The sequence below is a fragment of the Nycticebus coucang genome, chromosome 7, assembly GCF_027406575.1.
Source record: "Nycticebus coucang isolate mNycCou1 chromosome 7, mNycCou1.pri, whole genome shotgun sequence".
Classification (NCBI taxonomy): domain Eukaryota; kingdom Metazoa; phylum Chordata; class Mammalia; order Primates; family Lorisidae; genus Nycticebus; species Nycticebus coucang.
In genome coordinates, this window is record NC_069786.1 from 134494481 (window position 1) to 134512280 (window position 17800).

The window sequence follows — 17800 nt, forward strand, 5'->3', positions numbered from 1 at the left end:
AACAACATTAAACTCTTGGGCTTAAGAATTCTCTTGCCTCCCTCAAGTAGCTGGGACTACAGGCACCCACCATAACGCCTGGCTATTTTTTTTGTTGCACTTGTTTTGTTGGCCCAGGCCAGGTTCAAACCCGCCACCCTCAGTGTATGTGGCTGGCGCCGTAACCACTGTACTATGGGCGCCAAGCCAGCTAATCACATCTTTTACAGATGAGGCACCTGTGATCTAGAGGGAAGAAGAGGTTTCCTTTGGGGTCTCACAACATTTTAGTTCAATTCAGTGTAACCCTAAGATGACAGACACAGCTGGCCTAGCCTCAGAAGAGGGTTTGAGCCACAGGCACACAGTTTAAGGAACCAAAAATCTTCAACTAACTCATGTTTGTTTTTATGTTTCTTGGGAACTGTAGAGGAGATGCAGGAACACTTAGAGTGTAAGAACGTCTGAGCAAGTCACACAGTGATCCTTGCAGGCCCCCTCCTACCTGAATTCTCCGTGGCCCAAGTTTACATCAGCCTTCCCATCCCACAGACCCCTTCCCTCTCCAGGTCCCCTCCCTCTTTCCTCCCAATTCCCATCACAAAGCCAATTGAGAGGGGGACAGGCAGCCCCTACCCTCAGGTTGTCCAGGTGAGGAGCATGCGGTTAGTGGCCTCAGTGCAGTCCTGACCTGGAGCTGGGAGGGCCAGTATGGACCCTCAAGGAGGAACTGGGGCCAGAACCTCTGGAGGGGGGAGCCAGGAAAGAGCCAGGCTGTGGGGTAAGCAAGGACCTGGGCCTCCAGGACATTATACAGGATTAGCAATGAAAACTGGTTCTGAATTTAAAGCCTGGGGCATTGTAGTGCCGAGGGCCAGGTCATGTCTGGCTGCATGGCTGAGACCTGCTCTGCTGTCTGCTTCCAGCTGTACCCTTGGAGAGTAACCCCTGTGTGTCCCCGCACCCCAGTCTATGGGTGCCCTAGGGTCTGCTGCCTAAGCATGAGCAGTGTTTGGTGCTGTTGGGGCCAGGATTGGCTGTGGGTGAGGCTCAGGGCTCCTGGGTGGGTCTCTGAGGCCCGTGGCCCAGATTTAAGCCCTGCCCCTGTGTGGACAGCACAGGGCCTAGGCTGGCCCCGTTGGTAACTGGTGAGTCTTGGCTGGTCACACGTGTGCCTCTGTCCCTGCAGTGCTGCCAGACCCTCGTCTCCCACCACGTGGACCCCTCCCTGCGGGATGATGATGGCTACACAGCAGCAGACCTGGCAGAGTATCATGGACACCAGGACTGTGCCCGCTACCTGCAGGAGCTGGCCCGGCCAGTAAGACGGGGCTCCCCATCTGTCCTAGAGGTGTAGGGGTGTATACAAACCTGCAGCCCAGTCAGCTGGAAAGCTCATGGGGCACCCAACCTACACTGTGTCATAGCCAGGGGCAAGGGCCTGGGCAGGGCTGAGCCAGCACCACAAGCCCTCAGGTGGACACCAACACCAGGGTTGGTAGGAAGCAGGCCAGGGCCATAACAAGGACGATGACAGGGACTAGGACAGGAATAGGAGCTGGGACAGGAGCAGTGAAAAAGGCTGTGACAGAGGCTGTGACAGGGGTGGGATCATAGCTACGGCCAGGACCAGGGTAGGGCTTGTGGCTGGAACTTGGCCAAGGCACACCATTGGTCTTGGGCTGCAGAAACCAGGCCTGTGTTGTGGGAGCCTCCATGGCCAGGGTTCCTCTTGGGTGGAACCCATATGTCAGACTGAAGATGCCCTGGGCTGGGAGCAGGGCCTGAGTCCTTGCAGAAGTGACTCAAGGGCAGCAGCCCTGCACCCCTACAGCTGCCCAGAAGGCAGCAGGTCCGGCCCCAGCACACCCCTCAGCACCCGCCACCTCTTGAAGCCCGTTTTCCCACCCGTGAGGACAGGGATCATGCCTGTCTTGATAGTCCCCAGCCCCTAGCACATGATAAGGCTCAGCAAATGTTTGCTGAATGAGCAGAGGGGCAGACAGATGGAAGCTGGAGGACAGGTGATGGGAGGGAGGGTAGAAGTGGGGGAAGAAGGAGGGACTGGGTGGGGAGGGTGGAGCAGGCATATCCCTGAGTGCTCCCGTGTCATCCCCTCCTACTTTAGGCCCAGCGCAGTTTCTGTGACAAGTCTGTTCCAACCTGCCTTAGTTTAGGCCACACTTTGCTTTAATGGTCACAGCCACAGGCAGATGCCCTGGGACCACCCAGACCCTGTTTCCCCAGGGCCCAGAAGGTGATGCCCCCACCTGGTCTCATGGAGGGGCTCCTATGCCTCCTCTTTCCTGGGGGGGCCCTCAGGGTGTCCAGGGGCAACTGAGGCAAAGCTGTAGAACTCCCTGGCCCTGGGGCCTGCCGGACGGTCCTCCCGCTGCCACCACCGAGAGCCTCTCGCTGCCACGGACTGAAACCCACACCTGGCCCGGGCGAGGCAGGTGCAGCTCGGGTGGACCTGGGAGCTCAACTGCACCCTGGTTTTGTCCTGGTGTAGCAGTTTCAGGAACTAGAATTCAGTTACTGCTTGAAGTCATCTATTTACTAAATTATTTACTTACTAAATGTTCGATGGGTTATTGTTTAGTAAAAGGTTGTCCTCCTGGCTTGGGCTTGGGGAGATGCTGGAACTCGGGTTTCTGCCGTAGCAGACGGAGCCTGGCTCACCCGGGCTCCCAAGCAGTCACCGGGGTCAGCCCCACCGCCCTGGATGATAGCTGAGATCAGGGGTAGGTAGGACACCTGGGAGTACCTGCTGCAAGGTCCTGCCCCTGTCCCACCCCAGCCATGCTAGGGTCCCCTGGCCTGAGCTTTCTGTCTAGGCAGGGTCTCTGGCTTCCACCCCCAGACCCAGTGTGGGGCAGGATGGGTCGTGTCAGGCTAAGCTACCTCCTTCCCTCCTCTGGCCCCTTCCTGCATCTGCACCCTCCCCCTCCCCCTTACCCCATCCAGCTCATGAAAACCCAAATCAGTGGCCTCTTAGACCCCTTGGTGTGCGACTTTCCAGAGCCCATTTGGGAGCTCAGGGTCTACACCATGCCTGCCTCTCCATCCCCTCCCTGGGAAGCCCAGGGACAGCAGGGATGCTAGTCTCTTGCCACTGCTGGAGCTGTCCCCCCTCCAGGCCACCTGCCTCCCGTTCCAAGCCCCCCCTTTTCTGCGGGGGGTAGGCTGTCAGCTGCCGGCCGGCAGGGCAGAGGAGGCTGCGTGCCTGATGCAATATTGATGGGAACGCAATACGCAGAGGTCCCCTGCTCTGGCCTCCTCCCACGCTGGCCCCAGAGGAGGTGATGAAATCCATCATTTTCTCCTTGACACCACATCCTGTATCTGCTCCCAGGTGATCTGTCAGTCCTGAGAGAGGCAGCTTGGGGAACAAGGCTGGAAAGTCAGCACTGAGGCCTACCCTGTGGGTGGCACCTCCCTCGGTGCCACCTCTGGGTTGGGTCTGTGGGACCTGGCTGTACCCACTGCCGAGGTGAGGCCCTGCCTCTCTCTGGGCCTCGGGCACCCCTCTGCACAATTAGGGACTGGACCTCGAAGACCTGGGTGAGGAGGGGCAGGAAGGGCCATGGGGGCAGCCCCACCCCCCACTAGCCTGGAAGCACCAGAGGGGAAGGACAGCTCCGGATAGTGAGCGTGGCCCTCTATAGACAGGGGCCAAGGCTCCAGCTCTCCCATAGTGCCCAGGGTTCCTGCTCACAACCTGCCCCAGGCTGGGGCTGCTGCCCCGGGCATGTGGTACCAGGAGGTGCTAAGCCCCAGTTTCCTCACACATAAGACTGGAGTGAGGAACCTGGCTTTGAGAGAGACACTCCTCACCCCTCAGTAGGCTCCTGCCTGTGCTGGGCCCTTGGGACAGGCTAGTTTCCTTCCTCCAGGGCCAGAGAGGCTGTAGACCAGTGGTTCTCAACCTTCCTAATGCCGCGGCCCTTTAATACAGTTCCTGGGAGTCTCGACCCACAGGTTGAGAACCGCTGCCCTAGACCCTTTCATTTTACAAATGGGGAAGCTGAGACCCAGCAAAGAAAGGGGACTCCTTGGGCAGCCTTCTCCCATAGGGAGGAGTGGGGCCTGGCCAATAACTGAATCTCAGCTGTGGCGGTTGGTGTCCAGCAGGTATCTGTGGGTCATGATTTTCTCAGCCTGGGTGGCATTACAGGCCTGTAACCCGGCTCGCCACTGCAGCCCCAGATGCATAATGCATGGCAGACACAGTAATGCTCAGATCACACCAAAAACACAGGGTTACAGCAGGCACGGGTCAGCTGTAACCACAGGCTGTGACTGCCGACCTCAGGGCAGTCATCCATCCTGGGACTCAGGGCAGCACATGCCCGACTATTGGACCCCAAAGGACAAGACCCAGATCCTGGGGTGTCACTGAGTTCAGGGACAGATGTGCAAGGCAGGGACCTGGCTGTGCCCACGGCCTGGGCGGCGTCACAGCCGACTCTCACCCCTGCTGAGACTCAGCAGATCCTTACCACAGCTTACCACAGCAATGTGACAACGGCCACAGGGCACCGAGGCCCTGCCAGGTGCTCTCCATGACCTGGTCTTTCCAGCACCTCTGATTTGCAGGCCAGGACATGGAGGCTCAGGGTGAACCCTCAGGGCTTCATGTTCCCGAGGAGTGAGCAGAGCAGGGTCAGGCCCAAGACAGGAGGGGTGGTGTGAGGTGCCCAGGCCATGGTGCTGCTGGGCCAGAGTCCATTCCCCTGGGCCCAGACCAGCCTTTCTGTCTTCCCCAGCTGAGGGGGCTGCTGCCAACACAGCTGAGCTTGATGGAGGTGGGGGGCTTCTTGCCCTTCCCCTCCAGCAGCAAATTCAGTGGGCAAGGCTGGGGGCTGCCAGGCGGGGAGGGTGGTGGGTGGCAGGAGAGGCCCCTGTCAGGCTCATAACTTGGTCCTGGCTGGGCAGGGAACAGGACGGGGCAGGAGGGTGGCCACTTTCCAGGACCGACCCGGGGTTCAGCCCCCTCTGTCTGTCCAGCTGTTAGTGGCCAGCCCATCTGGTGGGGGGGGGGGTTGACTCTTGGCTAAAAGCTCCTAAGTCAGCCCAAGCGTCAAGGAAGACACAAGTCTTCTGAGTCCAAGACAGTAGATTTCCTTATGGATAGTGGAGAGCCTCGTTTTGTGGGGTCCCCTTGCTCCCGAGTCCCAGGTGGTGTGATTTGGGTCCAGGTGACTGGTGCCCACGGTAGGTTTGTGTCTCAGCTGAGGGCCACTGAACCCAGGCTCCTCAAATGTCTGGGTCACTTCCCCCAGGGAGCAGCCAGGCGTGCCAGGAACAGAACATGGACCCAGTGAGCCAGGAGACTCCAACTGTAGCTCTGCTGTGTCCCAGCAGTGGGATCTTGAGAAAGCCCTTCATCCTCTGGGCCTAAGTTTCCCCTTCTGTGCCCTGGAGCTGTACTGTGGGGGAGGGTGCGGGATTCCTCTGGGCAGTCTCTCTTCTCTAGTGGCCCAGAGATCTCAGGTCTTCTTCTCCCTCCCTGGAGGGTCCCCTCCCCAGCCTCTGCACTGTGAGGGTGACAGGGCTGTGGTAAGGGATCCTACACCCAGCGATGTCCGCCTCGCCACCTGACACCTTAGCTCTCAAATATTAATGTGACACCTCCCACTCTGGGGGCGGCAGCTTCAACAGCCCCTGACAGCCCAGGACGGCCACAGCTCCCTGTGCTCAGCCGCCTGTGTCTGTTTCCATGCTCCTCCTGGGCTGGAGGCCGAGCAGACACTCTCCAACCTGCCGTGCTCCCAGGCTCCTGAACTGTGGGCACACATTCCTGGAAGGAGCCAGGTGCGTGGGGGCTGGGCAGACAGGGTTTGGGACTGTCCCTCTCCCTGTCCCTGTGCCTACAGCTTTGGGGCGTCACAGCCTCCTTGCCAGTGGAAGGGGAGTGGACTGGACCCACATTAGCCCTGAACAAGAGAGGACGAGGGCAGCCAGGGTTTGCTTAGGCAGGGTGGTGTCACCTCATGCAGGCTCAGGCAGAACAAGGACTAAGAACTCAAGACAGGACAGCAGACTGGAGCGGACTGCAGTGAGGGTGCTGACCCCAGGTCACACATCCTGTATCAGCTGATTGTGCCAGGCCCTCGACCCTGCCCGGGGCTCCTGCCAGCTCCCAATACTCACTGGAGGGAGGGGCAGGATGGGGTCTCAGAGGGAGTGCGTGTGTATCCCTGCTAGCTGGGGACAAGCCCTGGGCAGCTGCGTGCCAGACGGTGTAGTTGGGATCCTGGGCATGGCAGGGTCAAGCCAGCCTCCAACTCTCAGCTTTAAACCGAAAGGCAGCAAGCCTGGCTCTGGGTCCTGGGGGGACAGTTTGAGTGTCCTCCTGAAGCATTTCTCTCCGCCAAGTAGAGACAGTGGGGAAGCAGGAGGCATGTGCACCCAGCTGCCAACAGCACTGGTGGTCAGGGCGCCCTGTAGGCCTCACAGCCGTGGGGTGAATAGGAGTCTCAGTTCCCACTGGCCAAGCTGATACTGAGGCTGAGCAGGGCAGTCTGGGTGACCTTCAGGTCAGGGGCCCAAGAGGGCAGTACCTGCGAATAGGGGTGTTGGCCAAGGCCAAGTTTATGCCCTGCCCCAAATTTGGCCAAGGTGGGGGCAGGGTGCCCCTGCAGCTGCAGGGTCCCTGAGGCTGATCTTGGTGGCCTCTGTTTCCAGGCAGCTCTGTGGAGGGTAGCCCAGGAAGTGTAGCCCTGGCCAGGTCCCAGTCCTGGTCCCTCCCAGCCTGGACACTTGTGGGTCCTGGGCATAGCACCTTCCATCTGAGATGTGGTCACAGCCCCATGGCCCTTGCTTAAAAGTCTCTAAGAAGAGGTCCATGTTTGTGGCCCAGAGCCTGCACCTGCTCCCCTCAGAGAAGACAGGGGGCCACCCACTGGCCACAGTTTGGGGGAGGACAGAGGCAGCCTGACTACCCAAAAGACCTGCTCTTCAAGAAGGCTCCTGGGCAGGCCAGGAGCTGGGGTTAGGATCAGGAGTGTTGGAGCCCTCATCTGAAGATGACCTGTGCCCTCAGCCCATAGGCACCCCCCAGTAGGTCTCTCACTAAGCCGTTCACCCCTAGGACACTGACAGGCCCATGACGGAGTGGGGGCTCCAGATGGGTCTCAACATAGAAGTGAGGGACAGTTGAGGAGGGGATGTGTGCAGGAGGGTAAGCACTCCATGCATGTGTGTGTGTATGTGTGTGCACGCACACATCCTCCTAGGCTGAGGAGAGATCTCCAGAGACAGCCCCTGAGCCAGATCTTGAGGTGGGGTGGTCCTGGGGAGGTGGCATGGGGGGTGGTCCAGACACATGGTACTTGAACCTGAGAGCAAGGGTGTTTGGGTACCATAGTCGCCCAGTATGCATGGGGGCAGAGATGCACAGGGCGCAGCTGGGAGCCCATGCATGGCACAGGCAGGCTCACTCACTGGATGGAGCTTCAAGGAGCCCAAGTCAGGCCCTCAAAGGGGGCCTACGGACAGAGGCCCACCTGGGCCCACTGACCAGGCCTGTCCACCCCCAGGTGCCACTCCTGATGACACCCCCCCCACCACCGTTCCCTCCTCCTCCGCTGTCGGCCACGAGGCACTCCCTGGAGGAAGGAAGAAGAGGGGGCTCGGGGCTCGGGAACCCCATCTGTGAGTATACCTCTAGCAGGACTGGCCTGGGTGTGAGGTCCTTGGGGGTGGGGTGGGTTGCTGACACCCGGCTCTAGGCACCCAGGTCGTCTATCCCGTCACCCTCCTCCCCAACTTCTCCTAGGTTTCTTGGTGTTCGCGTTGCCTTGTAGAGGTGGGATTAACATTTCCTACAAAGGGCTCTACATCACTGCACTTTGTCCAGAGGCCAGGCCAGGCTGGGGTGGGGCCCAAGCCCCTCCAGATCAGCTGCTGGTCCCTGAGACTCAGCAGGCCGCCGACTGGGACCTATGGCTGTGGGGGGCAGGGGATGGCCCTCAAACCGCAGGTCACCAGCCATGCAGGGATCGTGACCAGTATTTATCACAATTAAAAGGAATGAAATAGTGTGAACATACCAGCAGCACTGCACTCAGTGATGGGTGTATATGCACATCTGTGTGTTCTGTGTACACATGTGTATATGCACATCTGTGTGTGGGTATCTGTGTATGTGTATTGTGTGTACATGTGTGTCTCTGTGTATATGCATATCTGTGTGTGGGTATCTATGTGTGTCTGTGTGTACACATGTGTGTATATGCATGTCTGTGTGTGGGTTGTATGTGTGTACGTGTGTGTCTGTGTGTATATGAGTATCTGTGTTTGGGTATCTATGTGTGTCTGTGTGTTGTGTGTACACGTGTGTATATGCATGTCTCTGTGTGGGTTATATGTGTGTCTGTGTGTATATGCATATCTGAGTGTGTGTTATCTGTGTGTGCACTGTGCGTACATGTGTGTCTCTGTGTATATGCATATCTGTGTGGGTGTCTTTGTGTAATCGTCTGGCTGGGGTGCAATGTGTGCCTTACCTCAGGGCTGTGGCACTGAGATGTGTGTCTGCAGTGGGGCACTAGAGAACAAGCTTTAGGGCCTGGTAGGGCTGAGTTAGGCCCAGGACCCAGGGCGTCCCACCTCCCACACTTCTCTGGAGTTGCAGGAGGGCCTGGGAGGGGCCATGGCAGGGGTGGGGTGAGATATAGGATCAGCCAGGCTGGGGCAAGCCCCACTGACACCCTGACAAAGGTCCAGCAGGCCCCCAGGGCATTCTGTGGCCAGGCTGAGTGGAGTTACTACCCATTACAGTGCCCCTTCAGGAGGCAGGTTCTGTCTCCAGGCCCGGGGTCTCCCCACCACACCAGCTCCTCCTCCTCTCAGCAGCCACGTCACTCACCCCCACCTGGCCTGGCCAGCCTGACCAGCCTCCGCCAAGGGAGCAGATGACCTGTACAGCACCCCTGAGGGTCTCCAGCACAGCCACAGCTGCCCCGACGGTGCGTCCCCCAAGCCCCTCCATCCCCATCTCCAAAGCTCCCCATCAGCTTTCCAGTGTGACCTCTTGGGGACCTAGGGCGGGCTCCTCTAGCACAGCCAGGCCCTTCCTGGACAGGTGGCCCCAGCCTTGCTGCCTAGGGTGACTCTGGACGGCTTTTGAGGACATTCTGAGTTCTGAGGAGATAGGAATTTCAGGCAGAGCAGCTGTCATAGAAAATATGGGCCTTTCTCTGCCATCCCAGAAAGCCACCACAGCCTAAGCCCCTCACTCTGACCTCTGAACTCAGGGACACTCCCTCCCCCCAGCGTGGCTGCCATCATAGCACAAAGCAGCAGCCATCCATGGGGAGAGTGGGCCTGAAGCCCACCACCCACCTTCTTAGGGGCTCCCAGCCAGCCCAAGACTGGCTATAAGAAGCCTCCCTGACAACCCCCACCACTGGGCCCTTAGACTCCAGCCCAGTCTTTCCCTGAATAGGTTCTGGGAATTTTCTGCCCCTGAGATGTTCTGTGTGAATCTGGGAAATGCCACATGGCACTGGCCCTACTGGAGAGTTGGGGTGCACACAGCATATTAAAGGCTCTGACAAGTCCTGTAGCACAGAAATAGCCACCAGACTCTGTCTGTGTAGCTGTTCTAAGAGCAAGTTTGCCCATAGACATGGTATGCTCTGGGCAACCTCTTCTAGACCACATACAGGACAGGGGAGAAATCATTGGTTGCCTATCTCAGCCAGCAATCCCCCCAACACCTGGCCCCCACAGAGATCGTGGGGCTAGGGGCTGAGAGGGGAGGGTGTTGACTGTGGCCCCCACCTCCTCCTGTCAGGATGTTCTGTTTGTGCACCCTGGGGAGCAGAGCCAAACTCCCCCATGGCCTCCCCTCCACTAGGGGTCTGGGGCCCCTCTGGGCCTGTGTGACCTACCCCTATCTGCACAGGGTGCAGAGGTGGCTGTGGTGGGGGACACCCCCGATGGCCTGGCCATGCTGCAACTGGACGGGCTGCCCACGGGCGACATCGACGGGCTGGTGCCCACGCGAGACGAGCACGGCCGGCCCATCCCTGAGTGGAAGCGCCAGGTGATGGTGCGGCAGCTGCAGGCGCGCCTGGGCGCAGACCAGGCTCCCGAGGCCCAGGTAGGGAGGGAGTGGTGGGGAAGAAGGAGATGGGAGGCTGGTCTAGCCAGGTGGAAGTGGAAGGTGGGGCTCCCAGAACCCAGACCCAACCCGAGACCAGGTATCGCACTCTCCTGTGGCCTCAGCTGCTTCCACCAGAAGTTAGAGTTGATCTGGGTCAGAGGACCCCAGGCAGTGTGCCCCTTCACCTGCTGTGGCGGTGGGGGTCACACGCACGCTTTCATGTGACGGCTTTGAATCTCTCACCCACTTTGTGCCAAGCACTGTTCTGGGCAGTAAAGGGCAAGCCTTGCCCTCCTGGGGCTTACACTACAACCGGGAACACAAGGGTTAGTAGCAAGGACACCCAGGCATGCAGGTGGGGCGATTCCTACTGCTATGGCAGGAAGCAGAGCAGTGTAGACACATGAGCTGATAGCTAGGTACTCAGGAGCGCCCCCTGGGGGAAATGACCTTGAACAGGGCCCGACGAAGTGAGGGAGGAGGAGCCATGGGGGGAATTTGGGGTAGCAAGTGCAAAGGTCCTGGAGCATGACCAGGTTGGCCTGAGGGAGCCCAGCAGGAGGACAGTCCCACAGAAGAGGGAGTGGATGATTGGATGGTGGGTGGAGGTGAGGCCAAAGAGGAAACTGGCTGATACTGTCCAACCTCTGTAAGGCCTGGGGGGCTATTGAGATCTGAGCAGAGAAGGGCTGTGGTTTGACTTGGACTTTTACAGGCTCCTGCCCACTGTGTGCTCAGTCAGTAGTTCTAGAATCTACCCTTAGAGGTGCAATCTTGTTACCATGGTCTGGAGCTGCGTTATCCAACACAGTGATACCAGCCACATGCAGCTTTTTAAATTCTTTAAAATCATTCAGAGTGAAACTCCCACCCCTTAGCTACACCAGGACATCACATTTCTGCTGCCAGAGGAGGCTCACAGCTACTGCACAGCATAACCCATGTCTCCACCCTCACCATGGACAGCCCCCTCTGACAGCTCAGCGTATCCTAGCCTGTCAGGGCTGGAAGCCTACAGATGGAAGGCAGAGCAGTGCAGGGGCCTCTGCTCCAGCTGGGATGCCCCTTTGAGTTGTACCTTGCGGCAAGACCCAAGGAGCTGCCATGGTGCTGAGACCTCAGGGACCTGGAGCGTGAGCAGGCTGAGGGGTTCAGGATTTAGGGTTCTTGGCTCAGTCCCAGCCTGGCAAAAGCCTGGGGGTCCCCTGTGGGCCGTCATGGGCTGGACACTGCCCAGGATAGCAGCTGCTCTCTGGCGACAGGGTGAGGTGCTGGCGGGGTGAGTGTGCATCACCCCGTGGCTGAGGTACACACCCTCTGGGGCTGCCATCCAACCACAGAACCAGAGTTGGCAGAAAAGAGCTGGAAGACCATGATAATTAAACATGGAGCAGATATGGAGGGATTAGGAAAGATGTGGGGGGCACCTCTACCTCTTTGAGGGGAAAAACTGCCCCTCTCCGGTCTCAAATTCTGGACTAGGGGCTGGCCAGCCATGCCCAGGGGGGTTGTGTCTGCAGGAGTATGCCCCCCGCCTGGGCATGGGGTGTGGACCAGGCCTGATTGACCCCTCCTTCCTGTGCCAGGACAGTGGCTGGAGCTCGGGCCCCATGCAGCAGGCGGCCTGGCGGTACTCGCAGACCCACCAGGCCATCCTGGGCCCCTTTGGGGAGCTGCTGACCGAGGACGACCTGGTGTACCTGGAGAAGCAGATTGCAGACCTACAGCTTCGGCGCCGCTGTCAGGAGTACGAGAGTGAATTGGGCCGGTTGGCAGCTGAGCTGCAGGCCCTGCTGCCTGAGCCCCTGGTCAGCATCACTGTTAACAGCCACTTCCTGCCCCAGGCACCTGGGCCCGAGGCCAAGGAGGCCATGGCCCTGAAAACCGAAACCACAGGCTCTGCGGAGGTCTCGGAGGCTGTGCCCGGCGGGCAGCCCCTGCCCTTCTGGTGCAGCCACATCGCCCGCCTGGTGCGCAGCCTGTCCCTGCTGCTGAAGGGCATGAATGGGCTGGTGCAGGGGGAGGAGAAGCCAGCCTCCCTGGATCCTCAGGATGCCCAAAGGGAGGCCCCAGCCAGCCCCCCTCGGAGCGAGGCCCAGCGTGAGATCCAGGAGTGGGGGGTGTCCGTGCGGACACTGCGGGGCAACTTCGAGTTGGCCCCCAGCCTGCCTTGTGGCTCCATGCCTAGCCCCTGCGGGCCGGGGACCCAGACTGGGCAGTGCCTGAGAGGCTGCTGGCCAGCTCCCCCAAAGCCCTGCAGTGGCCCGACCAAAGGCGAGCCCGGGCCGGCTGACGCAGAGGAGGCCAGCGACTCAGGCATCAGCTGTGAGGAGGTCCCGTCGGAGGCCGGGGCTGTGCCGGGCCTGGATCCCGCCAGCCTGAGGAAGGAGCGCATCGTCATGCTCTTCCTCAGCCACTGGAAGAAGTCAGCTTGCACCCCAGCTCTCAAGGCAGCAGCTTGCCGGACCCTGGAAGCCCGCCGTGCAGAGCCCCAGGCACAGGGGGCAGCCAGGAGGCCTGGGCCATCCTCCCTGCCACCGCTGGGAGAAGGGGTCCAGCTTGGCCACCTGTGGCAGCAACGCAGCATCATCACACGCCTGCTGGGAAGCTGGAAGGCCATCATGGCGCACGTGCCCGGCCGCCAGCTGCGGCGACTGAGCCGGCGGCCCCACGGGCCCCTGTCTCCAGAGCAGTTCCTGCCCCACGTGGCCGGGGCGCCTGTGCCCTATGGCAGCCTGTCGCTGGACCTGTTCATGCTGGGTTACTTCCAGCTCCTGGAGTGCGACCTGCCGGCCGAGGAGCGCAAGATGCGCCACCTGCTGTGTTTCGAGGTCTTCGAGCACCTGGGCACCCACGGCTGGGAGGCTGTGCGCGCCTTCCACAAGGCCGTGACTGATGAAGTGGCTGCCGGCCGCCGAGCCTGGACTGATGGCTTTGAGGACATCAAAGCCCGCTTCTTTGGCTCCAGCCAGGCTCCCTCCTGGAACACAGAGCCTGGCCGCAAGACGGGCCTGACCCTGCTGGGGACCCTGCCACACGCTGCTGTCCCCAGCAGCGGCCCTGAGCCCACAGCACAGTGGCTGGGGGGTGGCTCCCAGTGGGGCAGCTTCAACAGTGAGGACATCTGCGGCTACATCGACCGAAGCTTCGCCTTCTGGAAGGAGAAAGAAGCCGAGATGTTCAGCTTCGCAGAGTGACTGCTGGCTGGCTGCCTCGGAGCGGGCTTGGTGGTGTCTGGGGATTGCTCTGTCCTTTCTTTGCTTATGGCCCCTGGTGGGCCAGGTGAGTGGGCCCTGTAGGCAGACAGTGGATTCAGGAGTCCTCTCAGTCAGCCTGGCCGGGTAGCGGGGTAGCCTGATGCCCATTCACTTTCCAGGGCCACCAGTCACCAGTCCCTCTGTTTCTCTGGTACTGGGGCCTCAGCCGCTGCCAGAACCCATGTCCATCTTTCATTTGAGCCTGAGGCAGCAGCCCCAGACCCAATCCTGCCTCTGTTCCTTCTGGAGACCTTGGGCCATACCCCTTCACCTGGCATCTGCGGATCGGGCGGAGCTGGAGTGGGGAGAGAGGGGCTTGAGTGGCTCAAGGCCTTCCTGCCTAACCACCCACCCACCATACTGACTCAAACATTGGCAACACACTGCCCACTGCCAGGGCATGCCAGAGGCCCTGCTCCCTCTAAAGAAAGCTCCCTTTGGGGTGCTGTCCTCCAGGTGACCATCCCCTCCCTGGTCCCTGGCCTGAGGGGGTGGCAGGGCCTGGCCCAGGACACAGCAGGGCATTGGGTTGGGACAGAGAAATAAAGAATGTCTGTGGGGGGCTGAAATGGGGTGCAGGGGCACAATGGTCAGCACCCCACTCTCAAAGGCTATTGGACCAGAAGAGAACTCGTGGCAGGGGTGGGCACACGAGCTGGACCTCAACCGGGTGGGGCACTCCTCAGAAGCACTTGGGTGTCACCCATAGGCAGCTCTTTTCCACATGGGCTGGATGCTGGCAGAGGGCAGAGGAGAAGGGACTGCAGTCTCAGGGGCTGGGCTCTGCAGAGTTTCCCACGCCCAGGGTGCTGGGCGCAGCTGGCTGTGGGTGTGGCTTGTTCCAGCTCTTGATGGGCCACCACCCAGGCTGTGGGGCTAGGGAGGGCGGCAGGAACCCATGGGACTTTGGGGATGGGATTTTGCAGCTGTGAGTTGGCCCCAACAGGCAGTGGAGGGGTGAGAGGTTTCCGGAATCTTCCACTGGTCACCATCTCCCTGCATCCAGGCCCCCTTGGGGCAGAGGTGAGGCACTACCCTGGACAGGCTTGTTGAGGAGTCTCCTGCAGTGTCTCCACCACCCTTCTTGGAAGAAAGGAGCCCTCAGCTCTGGGGACTGTCCAGGCAGAGCTTGGAGGGCATCCAGGCCTGTTTCCCAGCTGAGGGACTACATCAAGGCCAGGAGGGGGTACCCCATAAGCATATGGGATCGGGGGACCTGGGCTGCATTGCTCGGTGAGGGGAGAGGTGAGACTCAAAGCCAGACTTGGGGACATCTCCTCCACGCTGCTCAGGGCTGACTCCTAAGTGAACTTCTATAGATACCCTGCTTTTGGGGGAGCAGGCCCAGGGATTCTGATTCCCTCAGCCTGGATGGGGCTGAGAACCCTGGCCTCTGGCAGCTCACCTGTGGGGAGCAGGTGTCACTGGAGTAGGCAGAGGCTGGCCCTGGCAAGACCCCAATCACAGCTGCACAGCCTGTTTGGTGACTATAAATCCATTGTCCAGGTGGCAAAAAACTCACTGAGGACCTCAGAGCCCCAGGGTGTACCCGGAGGCCATGGACTTTGATGAGGTGGCCAAACCAGAAACAAAGGTGCAAGACCCGGGGAGGGCGGGCGGAGGCTTGCTGACGAGTTAAAAACATGCCAGAGGGAGGGGCTCGTCTCCCAGCCCACAGATATATGCAGGTGAAGATACAGAAAAAGAGAAAACTTGGGCGGCACCTGTGACTCAGTGGGTAGGGTGCCAGCCCCATATACCGAGAGTGGCGGGTTCAAACTCAGCCCCGGCCAAACTGTAACAAAAACAGCAAAAAGAATAGCGGGGCATTGTGGTGGGCGCCTGTAGTCCCAGCTATTCAGGAGGCTGAGGCAAGAGAATTGCCTAAGCCCAGGAGTTGGAGGTTGCTGTGAGCTGTGTGACTCCACAGCACTCTACCGAGGGCGACAAAGTGAGACTCTGTCTCTACAAAAAAAAAAAAGAAAAAAGAAAGAAAGAAAAAGAGAAAACTGGCTCAGCGCCTGTAGCACAATGGTTATGGCACCAGCCACATACGCTGAAATTGGTGGGTTTGAACCCGGCCGGGGCCAGCTAACCAACAATGACAACTGCAACAAAAAAACAGCCGGGCGTTGGGGCGGGCACCTGTAGTCCCAGCTACTTGGGAGGCTGAGGCAAGAGAAATCGCTTGAGCCCAAGAGTTTGAGGTTGCTGTGAGCTGTGACGCCCTACCAAGGGCAACATAGTGAGACTGTCTCAACAAAGAAAAAAAAAAAAGAAGAAGAAGAAAAAGAGAAAATTTTACCAAGGGCGACTAGAGTAAGTATGGGAAAGGCGTGCACTGTCTACACTGGGAAAGTTTTATGCAAAGCCCACTCGTTTTTAATGTCTCTAAAGTTCATTAGAAACAAAAAAAAATGAACAAACCCTTCATTGGAGGCTAAGCTGCAAGAAGGACCCCAGTGGCCCTGCCTATTGATAGACATGGTATATGCCCCGAGACACACACACACACACACACACACACACACACACACACGCAACAGAAGTCATAGACATCACACAGGCTGTAACAGACATAGAGGCTCCATCTCCATTGCTCACATGGGGGCAGCTTTACAGAGAGGCCCATGGGGCAGTGGCGGACCCCCCCAGGCTACCCCCCATATGATGCACTGATCACTGGGGACACCCAAGGTAGAGCTCCCCCTCACACATGCTCCAGGGCATGAAACTGTGTGCAGGGATGTGCCTGCACTGCTCTGAGACACTGGGCTTGGCACTGCATCATGCAGCAGGAAGCCCCAGATACAACGGACAGGAAAAAAGGAAACAAGCACAAAGCAGAGACGCTCGCATTTTAGACACGAGTGGAGACCTCTGCAGCAGCAATCTGCCCAGCATGGTGCTTCTGACCCTAGAATAGTCACCCAGGTGCACAGATTAGCACAGAGCATGGCCAGGATGCGGCTGCTGCAGCAGATCCCGGAGGACGGCTTGTCGGCAGCAGTGCTGAGTGCCTCGGGGCACCCAGGCCCCAAATTGGATAAGAGCTACCAAGTATAAAAAAGCCATGGAAACTGGAAGAGGAAATGGGCAGCCATGGAAACTGGAAGAGGAAATGGACATCCTCACAGCCTGAAGGCCCCAGGCCCAGCGGGTTGGGAGACACCGTCACACCTTGGTGGCAGGAGGTACACTCACTAAGCCCAGCTGCAGTGCCCTCTGGCGTGTGTGTTAAGTGTCACAGATGCTTACACATTTTAACCTGGTGATTTCACGCTCAGAATTTATTCTGGAAAATAATCACAGAGATGAGGCCATCTTTGTTAGAACAGTCCTAGGTGGAAAACAACCCGAATGTCCATGAAGAGGAGCAACTTAGTCTCCCTTCCTGCTTTGTAAAGCAAGATAGTCCCTGGTGGGATGAAATTCACAGCTACATCTTCAAACGCTGACCATGTGAAAAACGGGCATGGTCAAGGGTAGAAGACCCACGTCCACAATCACAGTGACCAGCAAGAGGCTGGAAGGGAAGAGACCCTTCTGTTAATGGCAATGGTCTTTTACTGGTGGAGTTTCCGGCTTTATATTTCTCTGTGTTTTCTGAAGTGAACATCTGTTATTTTTACCACCATAAAAAGAAACAAGCAGCTTATTTTTAAAAACTGCGCCATGCGGTAGCAATCTGTTGATGTGGCTCCATTTTAAGCCCCTGGTATTGGGTTTCCCAAACTGACCTGTCATGCGAGGTGCTGGGTCTCTGTTCTGCACAGTGTCTCCAGTGAGGCCAGCATACTTGGCAGGCGGTGCTGCACACAAGCAGAGCCAGCGCCCAGTGACAGCACCCTGTCCCCAGAATCCCCATCCCTATCCCCTCTGTCCTGGGCTGGGTGAGGGACCCTGCATGCTCTGCTTGCCGACAGGCACTGCGGGCAGACCGGGCACTGCAGAGCCCTCGCCACCAAGGTCTGGGACATAGTGAGAGCTGGGGACATCATGAGGGTCCCCACCCCATGACAGGCGGATGCCCAAGGCCGGGGGCAAGTCCTGGACCATGTGGGAGGAGCAGAGGAAGAGTGGACTTGAAACCTGGCAGCAGCTGGCTGCACAATCACTTTGTAAATGCCTGCTGAGCTCATCAGTTTGGGTGGTAGCCCCTTCCCCATGGATTGTACACAGGGGTGTGACTTCCAGCCCACAGCCCTCTCCTCAGCAGGTGGCAGGGCCAGCAGCTCTGCCTGCCAGGTAGGTGCCCTGTGTCCAGGGTGTCAGGACATCTCAACTCCCTGGAGAAATTAACCAGCCCTTGCCAGGAGCAGGTTCTGTCCCCTGGAGGCCACCAGGGCCCTTCTGAGGTCTATTAGGGCACCAAGCCAATCCCTGGTGGGTTATGAAGAGGCCACCACCAGACTTGACACTCTCTGGCTCATCTAGAAATGGTCCT

At 58.8% G+C, this 17800-nt stretch overlaps 1 protein-coding gene across 1 annotated transcript in view; it reads left to right on the forward strand.

Annotated features, from left to right (window-relative positions):
- Positions 1-13293, forward strand: part of ESPNL (espin like) — a 31206-nt gene extending 17913 nt beyond the window's left edge. The window contains exons 5-9 of the mRNA XM_053597919.1: positions 1169-1300; positions 7524-7638; positions 8842-8954; positions 9896-10093; positions 11683-13293. Coding sequence (XP_053453894.1) covers positions 1169-1300; positions 7524-7638; positions 8842-8954; positions 9896-10093; positions 11683-13293 — 2169 coding nt within the window. The remainder of the gene's footprint in view (positions 1-1168; positions 1301-7523; positions 7639-8841; positions 8955-9895; positions 10094-11682) is intronic.
- The last annotated feature ends 4507 nt before the right edge of the window (positions 13294-17800 follow it).